Source organism: Chelonoidis abingdonii, chromosome 6 (genome assembly GCF_003597395.2).
Source record: "Chelonoidis abingdonii isolate Lonesome George chromosome 6, CheloAbing_2.0, whole genome shotgun sequence".
NCBI lineage: Eukaryota > Metazoa > Chordata > Testudines > Testudinidae > Chelonoidis > Chelonoidis abingdonii.
The window spans coordinates 5,294,106-5,312,401 of record NC_133774.1 but is presented as its reverse complement, the minus strand read 5'-3'; the positions used below and the strand labels follow the sequence as shown (position 1 = coordinate 5,312,401).

The 18,296-nt window shown below is 43.2% G+C and overlaps 1 protein-coding gene across 1 annotated transcript in view; it reads right to left on the bottom strand.

The window, feature by feature from the left end:
• The window catches only part of FAM219A (family with sequence similarity 219 member A), a 71,708-nt gene extending 54,743 nt beyond the window's left edge, over positions 1 to 16,965 (bottom strand). Inside the window, 3 exon segments of the mRNA XM_032780169.2 lie at positions 15,803 to 15,949; positions 15,952 to 15,979; positions 16,894 to 16,965. Of these exon segments, the coding sequence (XP_032636060.1) occupies positions 15,803 to 15,949; positions 15,952 to 15,979; positions 16,894 to 16,965 (247 nt within the window).
• Positions 16,966 to 18,296: the final 1,331 nt, after the last annotated feature.

The following is an 18,296-nucleotide window of genomic DNA, read 5'->3' as shown; positions in this document are numbered from 1 at the left end:
CAAGCAATCGATTTTGTGATCGCATTGTGGACGCGCAAAACCGATTTTATAACATCGGTTTTCTAATATCGGTTTAAACTACTTCGAAATAATCGTGCAGTGTAGACGTACCCTTAGAGTGGTAGCTGTGTTAGTCTGTATCCACAAAAATGATGAGGAGGCTGGTGGCACCTTAAAGACTAACAGATTTATTTGGACATAAGCTTTCGTGGGTAAAAAACGCACTTCTTCAGATGCATGGAATGAAAATTACACAAACAGGCATAAATATATATTGGCACATGAAGAGAAGGGAGTTACCTTACAAGTGGAGAACCAATGTTGAAGGCCAATTTAGAAGAGTGGATGTGGTCCACTCCCAATAATTGATGAGGAAGTGTCAATACCAAGAGAGGAAAAATTGCTTTTGTAGTGAGCCAGCCACTCCCAGTCCCCATTCAAGCCCAAACTGATGGTTTTAAATTTGCAAATGAATTGTAGCTCAACAGTTTCTCTTTGAAGTCTGTTTTTGAAGGGTTTTTTTGTTGAAGAATCGCTACTTTTAAATCTGTTATTGAGTGTCCAGGGAGATTGAAGTGTTCTCCTACTGCCTTTTGTATGTTACCATTCCTGATGTCTGATTTGTGTCCATTTATCCTTTTACACAGAGACTGTCCAATCTGGCCAATGTACATGACAGAGGTGCATTGCTGGAACATGATGGTATATATCACATTAGTAGATATGCAGGTGAATGAGCCCTCTGATAGTGTGGTTGTGTCCTCTGATGGTGTCGCTAAAGTAGATTTGGGGACAGAGAAGGCAACAGGCAGGGTGACCAGACAGCAAGTGTGAAAAATGGAGATGGGGGTGGGGGGTAATAGGAGCCTATACAAGAAAAAGACCCAAAAATCAGGACTGTCCCTATAAAATCGGGACATCTGGTCACCCTAGCAATGGGGTTTGTTACAGGGATTGGTTCCTGGGTTAGGGTTTCTGTGGTGTGGTGTGTAATTGCTGGTGAGTATTTGCTTCAGGTTGGGGGTGGGGGCGCTGTCTGTGAGTGAGGATTGGCCTGCATCCCAAAGCCTGAGAGAGTAAGCGACTGTTTTCCAGGATAGGTTGTAGAGTATTGATGATGTGTTGGAGAGGTTTTAGCTGGGGGCTGTACGTGATGGCCAGTGGCGTTCTGTTATTTTCCTTGCTGGGCCTGTCCTTGTGAGATGGGTACCCAGAAGTCACCTAACTACAGGATCTGTAAACTACAGGATCTGTAAAAAGCAACAAAGAGTCCTGTGGCACCTTAAATGTGCCACAGGGCTCTTCGTTGCTTTTTACAGATCCAGACTAACACAGCTACCCCTCTGATCCTGTAGTTAGGTGACTTCTGGGTACCCATCTCACAAGGACAGGCCCAGCAAGGAAAATAACAGAACGCCACTGGCCATCACGTACAGCCCCCAGCTAAAACCTCTCTGAAGTGGCAGCAGCAGTTGTCCAGGTCTGAACACAGCAGCTAACCGCACTAGACAGAGAAGAACCAGTGCTAAAGCCACGTTTACAGTACAGGTGCTGCTGCATTGCAGCTGTGCCGCCATAATGTAAATATTTACTATAGCAATGGAAGCAGTTCTCCCATTGTTGTAGGTTATCCACCTCCCTGAGCAGCTGCAACTAGGTCAATGGAAGCATTCTCCTGTCCACCTAGTTGCGTCTACACTGCGGGTTAGGCTGGCAGAGGTGTGTGAATTTTTCACACTCCTGAGTGCCAGTTGCTATGTCAACCTAACTTTTATGTGCAGAGCAAGCCTAAGCTATGCAGCTGGTCTAAGCAAGGATGTGCAGTACACTTTGTGGGTATTGACATCCTCTCTGCTTTGTAAAAGCAAGTCTGGGTAGGGAACAGAAGACTGGGAAAAAGGTACAAACAGTCTGAGGTTCGGTTACTCTGCTTCTGCTAGGGAGTCACTGATTACATTGCAAGAATACAGCTGCCCTCCCTGCTTTGGGAAGCTTCTTGTGTATAGCCTCAGTTACAGTTGATGAGATCTCATTGACTGGCACATTAGTCCACCTCCTCCAAACAGCAGGGAAGGGAGGTTTCTGAATATGCCTCCCAGCAGCATGTATGCTCTATGACAGCATTAAACGAGAGACCTCAGAACACTGCAACCAGCTGCGGCTCCTGTCTGAGCCCTCATCTAAACGACCTAGCGAAGCAGAAATTCTGTCAGTCTGACATTTCTACCACCCTCTTCCTCCCTCCTCACGGCTGGCTCTATTCACCAAAAGGAAAGAAATTAAACCTGGATTTGCGTTTCCAGAGCCCGTCTAAGAATTTTCTGCAATGTTCCTATGACAAGGCGGGGAGAGAAGGAAATCATCCTGGGGATCATCATCATTTCCTTTATGGTAGCACCCAAATTCCCCAATCAGGATTGCAGCCTTGCTGGCCTGGATGCTGCGTGGGCACTCCCGAGAACGTAGGGTCTAAGAGATACAAGCAAATGAATACAGTGAATAGCACAGGTTAGTTCTGTGCATTGTTGGATTTTGTAAACTGGGGGAGAGGAATGGTAGATATACAGGAGTTGATAAGAGTAAGGGAAAGCAGAGCAGTCACTGTGCATCATCCCCACCAGGAGTCAGCAAGCAGGGTTTCGTTACCATCACGCATCCGATGTGCATGATGTATACAAGACCTGGTCCCTGACCTGAAGAGTTTACTCAGACAAGACAATGTACAGACCATCTGTGTAGAAAGAGGAACCTAAGATTGTAGTTGCTGCAGTTAGGCATGTTTCTTGTTGGTTCCATTTTCACTTGAAGTTACATTTCTATATGTAAATATTAATAGGACTTGGATTTATAAGAGACTTTGCTTTGACAAGCAGATAGCTAGTGGTGAAGAAATGCTGATGGGGTGTAATGATGCAAGGGCACACAGGACCAGGGGACTTCTGGTCAGAACATTGTCTGACACTCTCCTGGAAAACTTCACCTTTTTGTTGTTCTGGCCAAAAAGCTTTTCTGATGAAAATTGTCAACTTTCCATAATAACTATTTATTTACTAGTGAAAAGCCCAATTTTCAGTTAAAAAGTTTTTGACGGAAAATTTCCAAGCGGACCCATAGCAGGAAGGCTTTTCCAGTCACAATGGGCAGTGTGGAAACATGGATGGGAGTAGGATCAGGGGAAGGATGGTCCTGTAATGCGAGGAACTGTCAGATTACAGAACACAAGACTAGAGTAGGAAGTGCAGGCACAGAGACAGAGAGAGAAGAACTGAAGTTTGCAGAGCCTAGGTTACAGAAGAACACATCTAGAGCCAAGAACTGGTATCTTAAAGATACTCTGGGGAAAAAAAGAACATGAGACAGTAGTGTAAGAGCAGCTTTTTTGTGGAAAATGTTAGTTTTAATTGTTTATAAGTTATTTTGTATTACAGACACAAATTTCCCATTACTAACCAGTAGCAGGCAGGCCTAATATTGTTGAGATTTACCTTATTTAACGTATTACCTTCCCTCTTATTTTTTCTCTATCAAAACATTAATAACTTTAATGATATTGCACCTCCAGTTATTCTGGGAAAGGAGAGAAAAGGTAACACCATCTTGGAGACTACTTCAGTAGCCCACTTATCCACTGACACTTTAAAAACTCCCGCATCCCAATCTGGGTCTATGCTGGTTATGTGATATGTATGTATCTCGTGATCCCTTGCAAGCGATACCCGTAATCCCTCATAACTCAAGCCTGACCCCAGATGTACAGTATCTTCCCTCTTAACTTGTGTATATTTAATTTTAAACATTAACTTTAATACAATTTTTAATCCTCTCTGCCCCAAGAGGCTGCAGTCTTTCCAGGAGATGGGGGAGCAGAAGCCCCAGTTTCCTCATGGGTAGAAGTTCAGGCAAATGCAGGGAAGATGAAACAGCACTCATATTTCCCTCTGCTTGGTAGTTCTTTCTCAGGACTCAGATCCTTTTCCACACCCTCAATACAACACAGACAGCTCTACTTACGTCAAGTCTCACATTGAAATAGTCTTAACACTGAGATTTCCTGGGGCAAAGAGCTTCCCCTGGTGATGCCAGCACACAGAACTCATAGAAGAGTGAGAAAATCTGAGAACAGAGAAGAGGGTGGAGGAAAAAGCTCTGCTCTTTCAACAGTCCTGCGTGGCTGGTAGCAGCTGCAGTTGAGAGGTAAATGGAAGGACAGTAATGGGCTTCAGGGAATAACTAAACCTTTTACTTATCTCCAATTCAGCCTCCCTAAAAGGCTGGTGAACGCCCAAGGATTGAAGGCCTCAGTGCCTTTTGACGTGGTGTGGTCCGTAACGATTTTTGCATGTTGGAGATGAATTTTGTGGATCTGACTTCATTAAAAATCTCTTACTTAGAAGAGAATCACAATTTTTTAATAGACTGATGCAAAATGCGGGTCTAATGCTACGAGCTGGAGCGCCAATATGCCTAGCATGCAGGATGAAACATTGGGAGAGTCAGAAAAATAACTCAAGCCAGCATTTCTCTGTTCTATGCATCCACTCCCCACGTACCTCAAATCATATCTGCTCACTTCACAGACAAGAGCAAGATTTTACTTCTGTTAGCCCTGCAGGAGCCAATATCCCTTTGGGAGAGCGATCTGGATTCTGTTCTTCTGCCTGCACTGAAAAACCTACCAGTGGACTTCTGAGGGCAGAACCTTTCTTACTGGCGATGGCAGGGAGCAGCAGGGGGACTGCTTGGATTTTCAGATTCCAGGGGACGTTTGCAGCATCAGCAGTTCGAAAAACGGCTTTTCACTTGTGAACAAAGTCACTCACATGTGAGAATTACCCAGCTGGAATAAAGACGGACCCCCACAACATTTCAGCAGTCCCTTTTCCAAACACAGCCCTCCTTTGAAGAAGCATGTGCCCTGCTACTTCGTGCTGATTCAGTCATTTAGCAGGACTTATGCTTTAAAATTCAGATGCTAATAAATGACATGTTCTCTGCGACAGGTCGTCTGGGTAAGAGCAGGATCCCAGTAACACTGACAGGAATAATTTGTAAAATACCTTCCAACCCCTGGTTTTCTCAGATGGACTGAGTCACTGCAATAATGAACATGAGGGTTCTCTCTCCTTAGTGGATATGCTAACACACAAGCCCAACATAACCAATATTTAGTGCTCAGTCCCGGCTCCACAGCGCAGCTCACTGTCCAGGCCCCAGGCTGTGTCACTGTTTTCCTGATGAACTGATTGAAATAAAATTGTATATAACTCCAGCCATCAGGAGCAGAAGCAGCTAAAGGAAGGACTGTTGCACTGGGGGGAGTGAGGATAAAATAGGACTCCACTGGGGCAGCACCCTGGACTAAAAACTGAGTAGGACAGACCCCCTCCCTTCCACTCTAGGATTAGGACCCAAGAATAAACAGGTCAATTTTAGCTAAGAAAGCATAATAAATATAATTTATTCACTTTAGGGTGCCAAATGTTGCCCTGATCTGCTTAATTTCCTAGAATGCTTGGTTTTGTGATGTCAAACAGTAGACTGCTCTACAGAGAGGGTCTATAAAGTCTGTCAAGCTGTAGTTTTTGTTTTGTGGTATACTTGAGAAGTTTTAGAACTATTCTATAACCTTGTTACATATAAAATAAAACCCTCCTGAAAGAAGAGTAGCTTTCAAACTCCAACAGCATGAAAGAGGATTTGTTCCTCTGGGCTCAGGGCTGCACCGAGGCATTCGCTATGCCTCAGTGTTCTGCTTTCCGCAGGAGAACCTTTACTTCTCCGATGGAGCTCTGAGAACCGCTCCTTGTTCCTACTCCTGCCCCAAATTCCTAAGCAGAGGACCCAAACAATAATTTTCAAAGCTATTAAGTATTAGACCTCTCACCCTCCAGGGATGTTAGATGAATTCTAACTTATTTTGGCTTAAAATCTGCCCCTCCTATCCTAGCCACTGACTTTACAGAATAGCAACTAATGCAGGTGCAAAAACACAAATTATAAGGGACAAATATATTTTGCAACGAACTCTTCTCTCACCATCTGACGGTTTGGCCTCTTATTTGACTGTCCACCCATCCACCTTCTTCACGTCCTCCTTTCCCTCACTATCCTTTATTATCTGTTGTGCATGGACTTATGGATAGCAGACTCTGCTCCAGGTTCAGTCTAGGATTTATTCTAATCTTGTCTAACAGCTGTGCTTTAGCAATCTAAATTACAGCAGGCAATCCCTCTCCACCTCTGAGATTTAAATAACTTTCAGAAGGCTACCTGAACCAATGCATGAGCCCGTAAAGAGGTCCCATTGCCTCAAGGAAGCACAGGTAGCATGTACGGTACTTGCTCAGCTGTCTTAAGACTGAAATTGTAGCTGTTGCTAATAAATCAGCTCACTGAGACTGTCTCAGGTTTGTCTTCCTTGCGCAGGTTTCTTTATAACACTTTGTTACAGGCCCTTGTTTGGAAAGGAAAGTAGGGGTGTAAGACAGCAATGTGCCTGTGCACATCCCCAGATTGCTGAGAATTTTAGGACACTGGCAGGTGGTGTCAAGGAACAAATTCTGCCCTCTGGGGAATGCACAGGGCTCCCCTGCAGTTAATGGGAGGTATATTCAAAAGCTAAACTTAGCTTTAAGCATGTGGATTTAGATCACTTTACAAACAAGGAATTGGGGGGGTTGTGCACATGAAGGAGATATTGCTCACTGTTGCTCTATGTTAAATCTTAACAGTAATAGGTTTAAGCTGCAGAGAAAAATGGAATAATAAAATTGAGATTCCATTGCTTTAAAATCATACCTAATGGTTAGGGCAGAGAACTAGGAATAAGGACTTTTATTCCCTGGAGCCTGGGTTCTAGCCCAAACCCAGCTGTTGACAATGCAATTAAACAGTCCCACAGCCTGTGAACCCGAGTCAGATGGTATGGGCCCTGTCATAAGGTATAATTTCCAAATCTGAACCTTAGTGTCCACAATTTGGGTACCTGCATGAATTCCTCTAAGCTTAATTACCAGCTTAGATCTGATAGCACTGCCACCACCCAAAAATATAGTGTTTTGGGGCACTCTGATCTCCCCAACCTTCCCTGGGGACCCCAAGAACCCAAATCCCTTGGGTTCTTAAAACAAGGAGAAATAAACCATTCCCCCTTCTTTCCCCCTCCCAGACTTTCCCTCCCTGGGCTATCCTGAGAGACTACTGATCCAAACTCTTTAAATCACAATACAGAGAAGCATGTCCCTTCCCTCCCACAAAGAGGCAAACAGCTTCAAGGAAAACAGAGAGAGATTCTATCTCTCCCTGCTCCCGTCTCCCCCCCCACCAGTCCTGGTGAGATATCCCAATCCTCTGGGATAAAACAAGGGAAACAGAAAAAATCAATCAGGTTCTCTAAAAAGAAATTTTTTAATAAAAGAAAGGAAAAAGTAAAGAATTATCTCTGTAACTTCAAGATGTAAACATACAGGGTCCTATAGCTACAGACACCAGAAAGAACTTTTTCCCCCAGTACCAATACAAATCAAAATATTCCCAGCAACTACACATAAAAGTTAACCAGCCAGGTCCACAACTGCAAATAGAGTAAACCAATTAAAAAGCCTAAACTGCCTGTTTTTACTTACTATTTGAACAGAAACTTAGAGAGCCTGTAGTAATGTCTGGTCTCTCTCAGACCCTAGAGAGCACACAGCAAAACCCCAAACTACAAACAAAGGCTTCCCTCCCTTGAGATTTGAAAGAATCTTGTTTCCTGATTGGTCCTCTGGTCAGGTGTCGTTTGTTAACCCTTTCCAGGTGAAAGAGACATTAACCCTTAGCTATCTGTTTATGACAGGCCCGCAGCAGGTTTTTAATTGCAGGAAAGACATATCTGGAGAGACCCAGCTCAAGCCAGGGAGGCACTGCAAAGCTCTCTGGGCCAGGCAGCATGCCAGGAGGAAGAGAAACCTTGAATTGTGTGGATTTATGCACGAAATTTGTTTTGGTGTCTTGAGTTTTATTTACAGTTCATTTTAGATGATTAAATTCAGCCCCCCCAAAGGGGTATTTTTTGACCAAGAAAAAGCCTGAAGTGAAGTTTTTTTGAACAGTCCAGCTGGGAAACTGTAGTATGACTCCAGGCCACGAGGGGGTGCCTGAGAGGCAGCTGGCCTGATTCTAAGACATAATGGGACTCTTTCAAATAACCATTATAGAAAGAAAAGGAAATCTGAAAACCAACTAAAGACACAATGCAGGGTTGAGCTTGCGTTTGTGTTTCTTCAGGACAATATAAGAATCCTTCCACTGTGCATCAGGGAAACCAATCAATAGATTGGCATTTGGGGAAGTTAAGATGTTCAATTTCCCATCACGCTTACAGCTTTTTAATTAATCACCCCAGTTAACCTGGTGAAAAAAGCCAATTCCAAAAGGGATTTAGCGGAGTTCTCTCATTTTCTCCCAAATTGTTAGACTTTCAGGAGCTGTTCAGTCATTTGTTAGGATGGTGTGAAGAATCTGGACAGTTTTACAGCTTGAGTTTTAGCACACCGACAGCTTGCAGAACACGGCGCAATACGCAACGCTCCAGCATTTCTACTGCATATAGGAAGCCGAGGGTCCGGTATTGAATATCTGGTAAGTAAAATATTTCACTCTGACTTGGACCTATCTAAAAGAAATGCAAGTCAATAGGGAGGAGATGCAGGCTGGGAGCAGTGGGGTGAAATGACCAGTATGTGCTGCAGACGGTAGCTTGCTGGCAACCCAACTGTCATTCAAAAGAGGGAGCAGAGTTAGGCTCTTTATTACACAAACGGAAGTACTGACAAAGTGGCCTTTCATTCTCCTTATCCTCCAGGCTCTCCTCTGCTGGGAGGCTTACCAGATCCTGCCAGCTGACCCTGACAAGGCAGGTGATGAGCTGACGCTGTCCCCTTTCCTCTTCATTCCTTCTTGTCCACTACCCCTTCCTGCCATTCGCCCATTCCCCACCCCCTCTTTAGACTCTTAAGGTCTCTGGGGCAGAGACTCTTCAATATATATATATTACACACACACACCCCCTAGCATAATGGGCCCCAATTCCCTCTTAGGGTCTCTAGGTGCTCCAATACAAATAGATAAAGCTGCCTGTTTAAAAAGCCTTCGCAACCACCACATCTAACAAAACCGAGCGAGACAAGGCTTGGTACGTTTGTAAGTTATACCTCACTCGGTCTATGCTTAATTTGCTCGTGTGTCTTAGTTTGTAAGTTTTTTCCAGAACAATGGCAGCATAGCAGGCAGTAGAATGGGGACCCTGATCTTAACTGGGGTAGGGGAAACGAGTGGGCTAACTACAAGTTTGACAGCCTGCTAGCAAAGGTGGTTGTTTTGTCCAGGGTGTAGCCAACTTGCAGGAGAGAACTCCGCCGTGCCTAGCACAATGGAGTCCTGGGCCATGACTAGTGCTCCTAAGCACAACCATAAAAAAATAAAACAGATCAGTAAATAATAATTAAATAAATACAAATAATAATAAGGAAGCCCGGGGGTAACCTCAAGCAACCCTGTCACCAATTACAAATCTCTAAATCAGGGTTCTTGTTGTATGAATACTGAGATCATGAAAGTGAGAAATTAGTTATCTTTTGTCATAAACAGATAAGAAAAGTTAATAGCACAGAAGTACTTTATATCTCTTTGACTGTAAAGGGTTAAAAAGTTCAGTAGCCTGGCTGTCACCTGACCAGAGAACCAATCAGGGGACAGGATACTTTCAAATCTTGAGGGAGGGAAGTTTCTGTGTGTGCTGTTAGTTTTTGGTTGTTGTTCTCTCTGGGGGCTCAAGAGGAATCAGACGAGCAACCAGGTTTCTCTCCAATCTCCCTGATACAGGTTCTTTATAGATTCAAAATAGTGAGTACTAAATAGATAAAGCGAGTTAGGCTTATGTTTGTTTTCTTTATCTGCAAATGTGCATTGGCTGGAAGGAGTTCAAATTTGTTTTTTTTGCTGAAAGGATTTTAATTTGTACTTGAATACTTAGGCTGGGAGGGTATTCCCAGCATCTATACTGAAAAACCCTGTACCTATTCCATTTTAAAATTTACAAAGATAATTTTTACTTTCTCTCTTTAATTAAAGTTTCTTGTTAAGAACCTGATTGTTTTTTTTATTCTGGTGAGAACCCAGGGGAATGGGTCTGGATTCATCAGGGAATTGGTGGGGAGAAAGGAGGGAAGGGGGAGAGAAAGGCTGATTTCTCTCTGTGTCAGGATTACTTTCTCTCTCAGGAAGAGTCTGGGAGGGGGAAAGAGAAGGAGGGAGGAAGGTGGATTGTCCTCTCTGTTTTGTGATTCAAGGAGTTTGAATCACAGTATCTTCCAGGGTAACCCAGGGAGGGGAAGCCTGGGAAAGGCAATGGTTGGGGAAAGGGTTTTCTTTCCTTGTGTTAAGATCCAGAGGGTCTGGGTCTTGGGGGTCCCCGGGCAAGGTTTTGGGGGGAACCAGAGTGTACTAGGCACTGGAATTCCTGGTTGGTGGCAGCGCTACAGATTCTAAGCTGGGGATTAAGCTTAGAGGAATTCATGCTGGTACCCCATCTCTTGGACACTAAGGTTCAGAGTGGGGATTGTACCATGACATCTTTAAATCAAGATTGGACGTTCTTCTAAATGAGGAATGCTGTAGTTCAATCACAAGTTATTTGGCAAGTATCAGAGGGGTAGCCGTGCTAGTCTGGATCTGTAACAAGCAGCAAAGAGTCCTGTGGCACCTTATAGACTAACAGACGTATTGGCGCATGAGCTCTCGTGGGTGAATACCCACTTTGTCGGATGCATGTAGCAGAAATTTCTAGAGGCAGGTATAAATATGGAAGCAAGAATCAGTCTAGAGATCACGAGGTTAGTTCAAACAGGGAGGATGAGGCCCTCTTCTAGCAGTAGAAGTTATTTGGCCTGATACAGGAATTACTGGGGGAAGTTCTACAGCCTGTGACATGCAGGCAAGACCAGATGATGATAATGGTCCCTTCGGGCTTTAAACATCTATAGCACTGGCTAGAAGCAGGAATAACACAGATAAAGGTCCAAGTTCCCCAACAACGTAGTACTGTCAATTCACCACCATCATGGCCATAAAATTTCAACCCAGAGCTGCTTCTATTCACGGAGCCCCAACTGTAGTGAGTTGTGCCATGTTGTCTCATTTTATGATGCAGCTACCCATCAGCTTGCAGGCCCCAGGACCCACATCTGCTGTGTGGGGGAGAGAACACACTATCATCCATATCGTGAACCAGGTCTCTGGCAGTGAAAGGCTTCCACATTAACTTGCTTCTCCCCAGTTGCCTTTCTGGGAATGCTATCTGTGATTTTTCTCCTTTCCCATGAATGGCTACCAGAGGAAAATGGTCTTCAGCCAACTGATTTCGTAAAGGCGTCCCAGAAGTGAAAGGCTAGGGCTGCAGGGCAAATGAATCGTCTCTGGTGGTGGTGACCCTTTTAAGGAATTGGAAGAGAAATCGATCACATTTACTCCTCATTGGATGGGGTCCAACAGCCAGACATGACAAATTAATTTGATCCAAACATTATGAACATCTCAACGCTGAAAAAAAAGTTAGAAAAGGAAATATTGTTTCAATATAGAGAATAATTATCAAATAAGAAGTTAAAATAAAAAATGACAAGGATGAGAAGCGAAGACTTAATTTGGCTTCAGAATGTGAATCTCAGGACATACAGAACAGTGCAGACAGCTGACTTTTAGCAGAGGAAGCGTTACCTTTCTTCACTTGTTATTTCCATTAGCTACTTTGGCTTTGCCTGCCACAGTCTTCCAGCAAAAGTAACAGTTGCATCAAGAAATAGTGCTGCACAAGTGACAAGTATAGAGTTAGCCCACAAGTGGACCTTGTCCTCCTTTTTCCATTCCCAAATTCATACCTTACCTCGCAGGCAGAAAATGTAATTGCTTCAAGGAAGTATTTGAGCGTTCCTTGATATTACAGCTATTTTTGGACTTTATGCACACCAAGTGCATTCTCTGAACTGGCCAATTTGTAGTACAGAAGCATTTTTCTCTTATACAGCTAGTTATGAAAGTTGGAGCTAGAGAAGGCCTGTCAGCAACAAGAAAACTACGGTAGTCTCTCTCCTGCTTTAATTTTTCTTCAGAATTCTTACAGAGGGCTTGACACTTTCAAGACAAACTGCATTCGTATATTTAGAAGCCATCTTATACATTACTAGCATTAGCAAAGATTATAATGAAAGGATTTTTAAAGCTTTACTTTACTCTTTACCATTTCCCTATGGGGAGCCTAATATAAAAAAATCCTATTGGTTCATACCTTTTATCCATTTTGCACTTCACTCAGCTTGGACAATGAAATTAAAACTAGCCAATATTACTTTTGTTTCATTGGTTACACATTCAAATTCCCACATGCTGCCACAGTGCTGTTGGATTGGGTTTCCAAGACTGCATGGGAATGTTTAAATCCTGAGATATCTGCTTTCATTTAAAGGTGGTTATTAATTATTTTAAAATTGAGACAGTTCCTATATCTACAGTAAATTTTAAAAAGCAACTTAACTTTTGAACTCAAGTGACCAGAACTTGACAGTGTCCCTTTGAACACAAGATGTATTCTTATCTTGGGGTCATTCAATATGTCAAACGTCATGTCTCAGATAGCCCCACACAGTGTACAACTTTAGGCTTTTCCCTCACACCTTGTAATTCCAAGCCAATATCTACTGACTGGAATGTAAACCCCACCATTGAAAGTCAGCTCTTCCTACTTACAGCTCCAGCACTGAAGTGAGGCTCTTACCTTGCAACAAAGTGGTGGCCAGCGGCAGGAAGCTCCAGAATGCCTGATGTGATTAAAGCCTATTTTCAAATATGGCTCACAGTTTATCCATGGCAGGAAGTACTTTTTCCTCTGTGAACTGCAGATGGTTGAGCTAGATGGGGAGAACTGTACTATTTCTTCACGAGATATGAACACTAGCTGACTTAACTGTGCCCATTTCAGACAGATGAGCAAAACCACTGCTATGGGTGAGACTATTGTAGGATGTACAGTTAAAGCAGCAATGATTTCAAATTTAGAATAGGAAAGAGCAAGCTTAGAAGTAAACAAAGGGGCAGGTAAAATGTGATGCTTTTTAGATACACAATAGACATGTTTTAGAAGATTCCAGAGGATTTATTTATATAATGCTTGGAACAGTGTTGCTTCACAAGCCAGATAGTTTAGACAATTTCCTGCCCAGAGAAGCTTAATCTATATTGATTCAGGCTGTTTTCAGAGTAGGAGGCAACATGAAAAAAAGGCACGGAGTTAAGAATGGGACTGGGAACAAAGATTACAGAAAAAAGACTGGGCCGAATGCTGGGAGAGGAGGGGCAGTAGGAGGAAAAACTGGGCTGAGATGTGGGTAGCTATTGAGCAGTGCAGAGCCTTAAAGCAAAGGATGAATAATTTTACTCTTGTGGGAAGTAGGAGGGAGCCAATGAAGGGATCTGAAAATGGGAATGAAACACATGGGCAGAGTAGAGGAGAAAGCTTTTAAATTGTACCATTTTGTAGAGGTTAGAGGCAGAGAGGAGTAGATGGCATCGGTTACAGCAGTACTGAGAGAAAAACCAATGCAATCACAGTTTTAGCAATGGGGACAGAGAAAAGGATTAGTTTTAGAGACTGTGGGTATTTTTCCCATGACCTGGGACACCACACAGGATGTATCTGTATTTTGAGTGCGCTCCTTAACCTATATGTTTCCCTCCAACCCTAAAATAACCTAGCCAAGTTCCGAGGGAAGGGAAGAGAAGTATTGTCCATCAGGTGGGTTTTTCCCAGACATCTGTTTAAAACCCAAGATCTGGAAAATATTGTTCACAAGCCTAAAGAAATTATCTATTATTTTGTCTCATCAAAACAAAAGTTCAATGGTGACTGGATCACAGAGTCTGTAAGTACATTCACAGGCAGAAGATATCAGAGCTGTTTAACCTAGCAAACTGGGGCATAAAGAGAGCCAATGGTTGGAAGTTGAAACTACAAGAAGTCAAACTGGAAATAAGGCACAGGTTTTTAACAGTGAACCTGTGAGCAGCTTAGCAACAAGTGATATGGGTCCTCCCTCCCTTGAAGCCTTTAAACTAGTCTGGATAATTTTCTAGGGGCTTGTCTACACTACTGGCCAGATCAGCAGGCAGCAATCGACCCAGCGGGGTTCAATTTATCACATCTAGTACAGATGCAATAAATCGACCACTGAGCGCTCTCCCATCGACTCTGGTACTCCACTAGAATGAGAAGCACAAGCGGAGTTGACGGGAAAGCATCAGCTGTCGACATATCGCAGTGAAGACACCGTGGTAAGTGGATCTAAGTAGGTCGACTTCAACTATGCTCTTCATATAGCTGATGTTGAGTATCTTAAATCAACTCCGCGCGGTAGTGTAGACAAGCCCTAAGAGATATACTATAGTTCAGTCAGATGTTATAGGGACCAATGAAGGAATTGCCAGGTGAATTTCTATGGCTTGTGTTATGCAGTGGTCAGATCAGACGATTGTTAAAGCCAGGAGGGACTATCAAGTCTATTAATCAATTATTTCAAGCCATAAGAAACAGTCAAAAACCATGAGGCCTGCATAAAAACCACAAGGCAATCCAGAACAAACAACTGACCTCATTGTGCCCAGATACTGAAAGATCATCTGCTCTTCCTAAATCCTTTGCAAAACATCCAGCAGGGAAGAACAGACTGAAAACACCACCTTGGTCCACATTAGCTCAGTGGAGTCATCACTTTGCAAACCACAGTGCAAATGCTTGGGGCTTAGTTCAAAAGTAAATGCTGAAGAGGTGGCAATGTACAGTTGGAGACTGACTGGGAAAGGGCAGGCCCCTCACAGAGAACGAACTAGGAGTGTGAGAAGTATGATGCCTTGTCACCAGAGTAGTAACCTTCCCATAGGAAAGCTGCACTTGGTCTTGGCACGTGTGCCCGTCTGCTCAATGGTCAATCACAACACCAAAATAGAAGTCCCATCTGAAGTCTTGTCCATGATCTGGCCCAGTAAGATTCTGGGCAGAAAGTTCTGTCTGTTGGTTAACATGCTAATAAAGCAGGATCCCACGTACTTATAATAGACTAAGCTACTTCTCCTGGTTGTTTGGAAGCCGTTATTACAAGACTTTATGATATTCTCGTTTGGTCTGGTGTTTTATTTTGATCATTTCTGGTTGTTCCCTTTGGAAATGGGGGTGTGCGCAAGTGCACACAAAGGAACTTGGAGCTATTTCACATTATCCCTACATGTGATGTGTTATTTCTATGAATGACATAATAAACACGTTCCATCAGCACAAGCTAGTCAGCCTTGACCCAGATAGTAAGTGGAACCTCTTGAGAGAGCTGCGATTAGCAACTTGAGGAATAGATTAACTGAACTGGAGACTGTCCAATTACAGCAGTGATTTTATCGCTTTTTACAAATCTTGTCTCTGGTAAATATGTGGCATCTATAAATGCTTTATTTTCTTTCAACAAGACCCACTTCATAAAAAATTATGCCAGCTAGAAAGAGAACAGAGTTTTGCAAAAAGTTCACAAGGTAGGAAAGGAAAGAGAGAAGTAGCCAGATGGCTCACTGCTTGCACTGACATAATTCTTAGACTGTGGTCCTCAGAGCTGCTTCTCTTCAATGGTGAAGCATCTGTCCATGTCTGACAGACACTTTGTTAGTCCAAGACACTTGAGTGTCCAGAGGCTTCTTTGGATAAATGACTAGCACCCCATCAACTCACTTTTTGCCCCCTGCGTGGCTGCTTCATTTCTTCTTAAATCAGTGATAACATTTCCTGATCCGGAGATTGGAGCGTGAGTAGCACACACAAGGGCAGGACAGGACTGCAAAGTGGCCTGGAGACAGCTTAGCAGAGGTAGATGCTGGTAAAAGGAGAGACTGCAGTTTTTAGACACTTCTGTAATACAAATAAATAATTAAGAAGTGGGCCACAGTATGAAAGTCTTAGTGCCACTGTGACCTTGTGTAATGGCAGCTGGCTTATACCACACCTTCTTTTCAGCCCAGGGTAGGTACAGAGGATCCCCTGTGGTTTCAGAGGGAGAACATGAATGTTTCTAGGGTACCGTCAGCATTGTCTTTGCCTGGGAACAGTGGTCAAGAGCCAAGAATAGCAATCTCCTTTCTTTGACAAGTGCATATTATTCCTATACTCAATGCATTCCTTATCTGCAGGCCCAGCATTTTGTCACCAATAGCCATGAGGGGTTGCAGGTTGCTAATAACTGAACATGCGGTGTACAGAAGGAAAGAGAACAAATCTGATCAACTGTCAGACAGACAAAGTTTAAGACTCATATCTCATGAATGAAGATGTTTGCACCGAATGAGGGTCTACAGATGCTGTGGTTTGTTCTGGGGCCAGTTTATGTTAATTACACAGAGTTCTACTGGCCTCCCTCGAGTCATCCTACTGAGAAGCTCACCTACTTAAGATGATATTAGAAAGAACACTGAGTTTACAATAGAGAAATAACAACATCTGGGTAATTCAGGCTAAGGGTGAAACATTCTCCACGGATGGCTATGCAAAATGAGTTAGTGGATCCCGCTTCCAAAGGAGCTCAGATCACAGAAGCCAGAACAATTGGCGCTAATTTTCCCCTTCCTCCTTTTTTGTGGCAGTCTCAGCACAGGCGCCATGGATTGAATGAAATAAATTCTCCCATCAACCCAGCTAGAGCTGCCCTCTCCAAGTCATTGCAGAGGTAAACTGGTGGGAAGCCCCCTTTAGGTCTCTCCAGGATGTTTCAGCATTATTACATTTACTATATGGAAAAAAAGTAATGAGGCTACAATATTCCACATTACCTGCACTCTGGGTATAACTGGCATCCCTGCTCACTACTTCTGCAGTGCTGCCTGCAGTGTTTCGTTCTCCATAGATGTGGTAAGTTTCCTCCTTGACTGCGATTTTAATTATATTTTGCACTTAGGACACCTCCTTCCATTCCTCTGCTTTAACCATGGACCCTTCATTTAGTTTCCTTAAGTAAAAATACACATTTGGCGTCTCTGATTAATTTCTAAGGGTACTTGTGTAAAAAAGGGGATTTTCTGAGTCTGTCTTCTCCTGTGCCTAGCACACTTTTGAGTATTACATAAATAATTAGGAATATCAGCACGCTCCTCTTCACTAGCTTCTTACCAATCTTTTAATCCACTTCAGTGGCTTCACTCCTAGATTATAACATTCACTCGCATCTCCCTCTTCTCCTCGAGCTGCCCCTCACTCTCACCTGCCTGCCCTGTTCCTCCAGCCCAGACTTCCTCTGGTCCTTGCAGAACTCCAGGGAGTCAACCTTCTCTTCCAATGTCACTTCACAACTTTCCTGTTCACTTGAGTCTGTGACCGACACTAAACTCCACTCACCTCCTCTTTGCTCCCGTTTACTGCTTCCTTCCATTCTCTCAACTCCAACTAAGCTGCAAGAATTCTTGCATCACCACTACATTTGGAAGTGGCCTCTTTTTACCATCATATCCCTATGCTGCCTGCATGAGGCCCACTGACCCAAAATCTATTGAGCTTTATATTCTCCCCCTCCTCACTAAGAGTCTTGAGATACTTTGCAAGAAGGATGCTATAATAAATTGTATGCACAATTTGTTACAACTGGAAGGAGTAATAACACATGAAATTATGTTGAAATAAATTCCTCTCATCCCCAGGAGGCCTCCAGTGGTAGACTGCACTTTTATCATCATGAAGACAATCAATAGCAGTGCTATATTGCTGCTGTGCTTCTGCTTCCGCATTACTCATTCCCCCAGCACTCAGTACAGACACAATCTGAAAGGAAATGGGAACTCCCAAGGGAAGAATATAGCTTTGTGCACTTTAAGTAATGATGTCACTTGAGGTCACAATGCAAATAGTTATGGATATGGAGATCTGCAGTTTTCTCAATGGAGCTGGAACCTTGGGAGCCAGCAGAAGAGTTGCAATTTCTTTGGTAAAAGTGCTCTTTAAATCCACCTATACAGCTTGTTCCCAGAAACAACAGCTGCTCTATCTAATTAGCATGAATCGCCCTGTCTCAGAAGAACAATTGGGAATAATACAGTATTTGAGGTACTGACAAAAGGATACACTAATGGTATTGATTTGTTCAGCCACTTACAACCTTTGCTTATTATTCTGTTATCCGTATGAAGTATTTAGATCACGGAGTTCTTTTGTATAAAAAGCCAGGAAAGAGGCATCAAGGAAA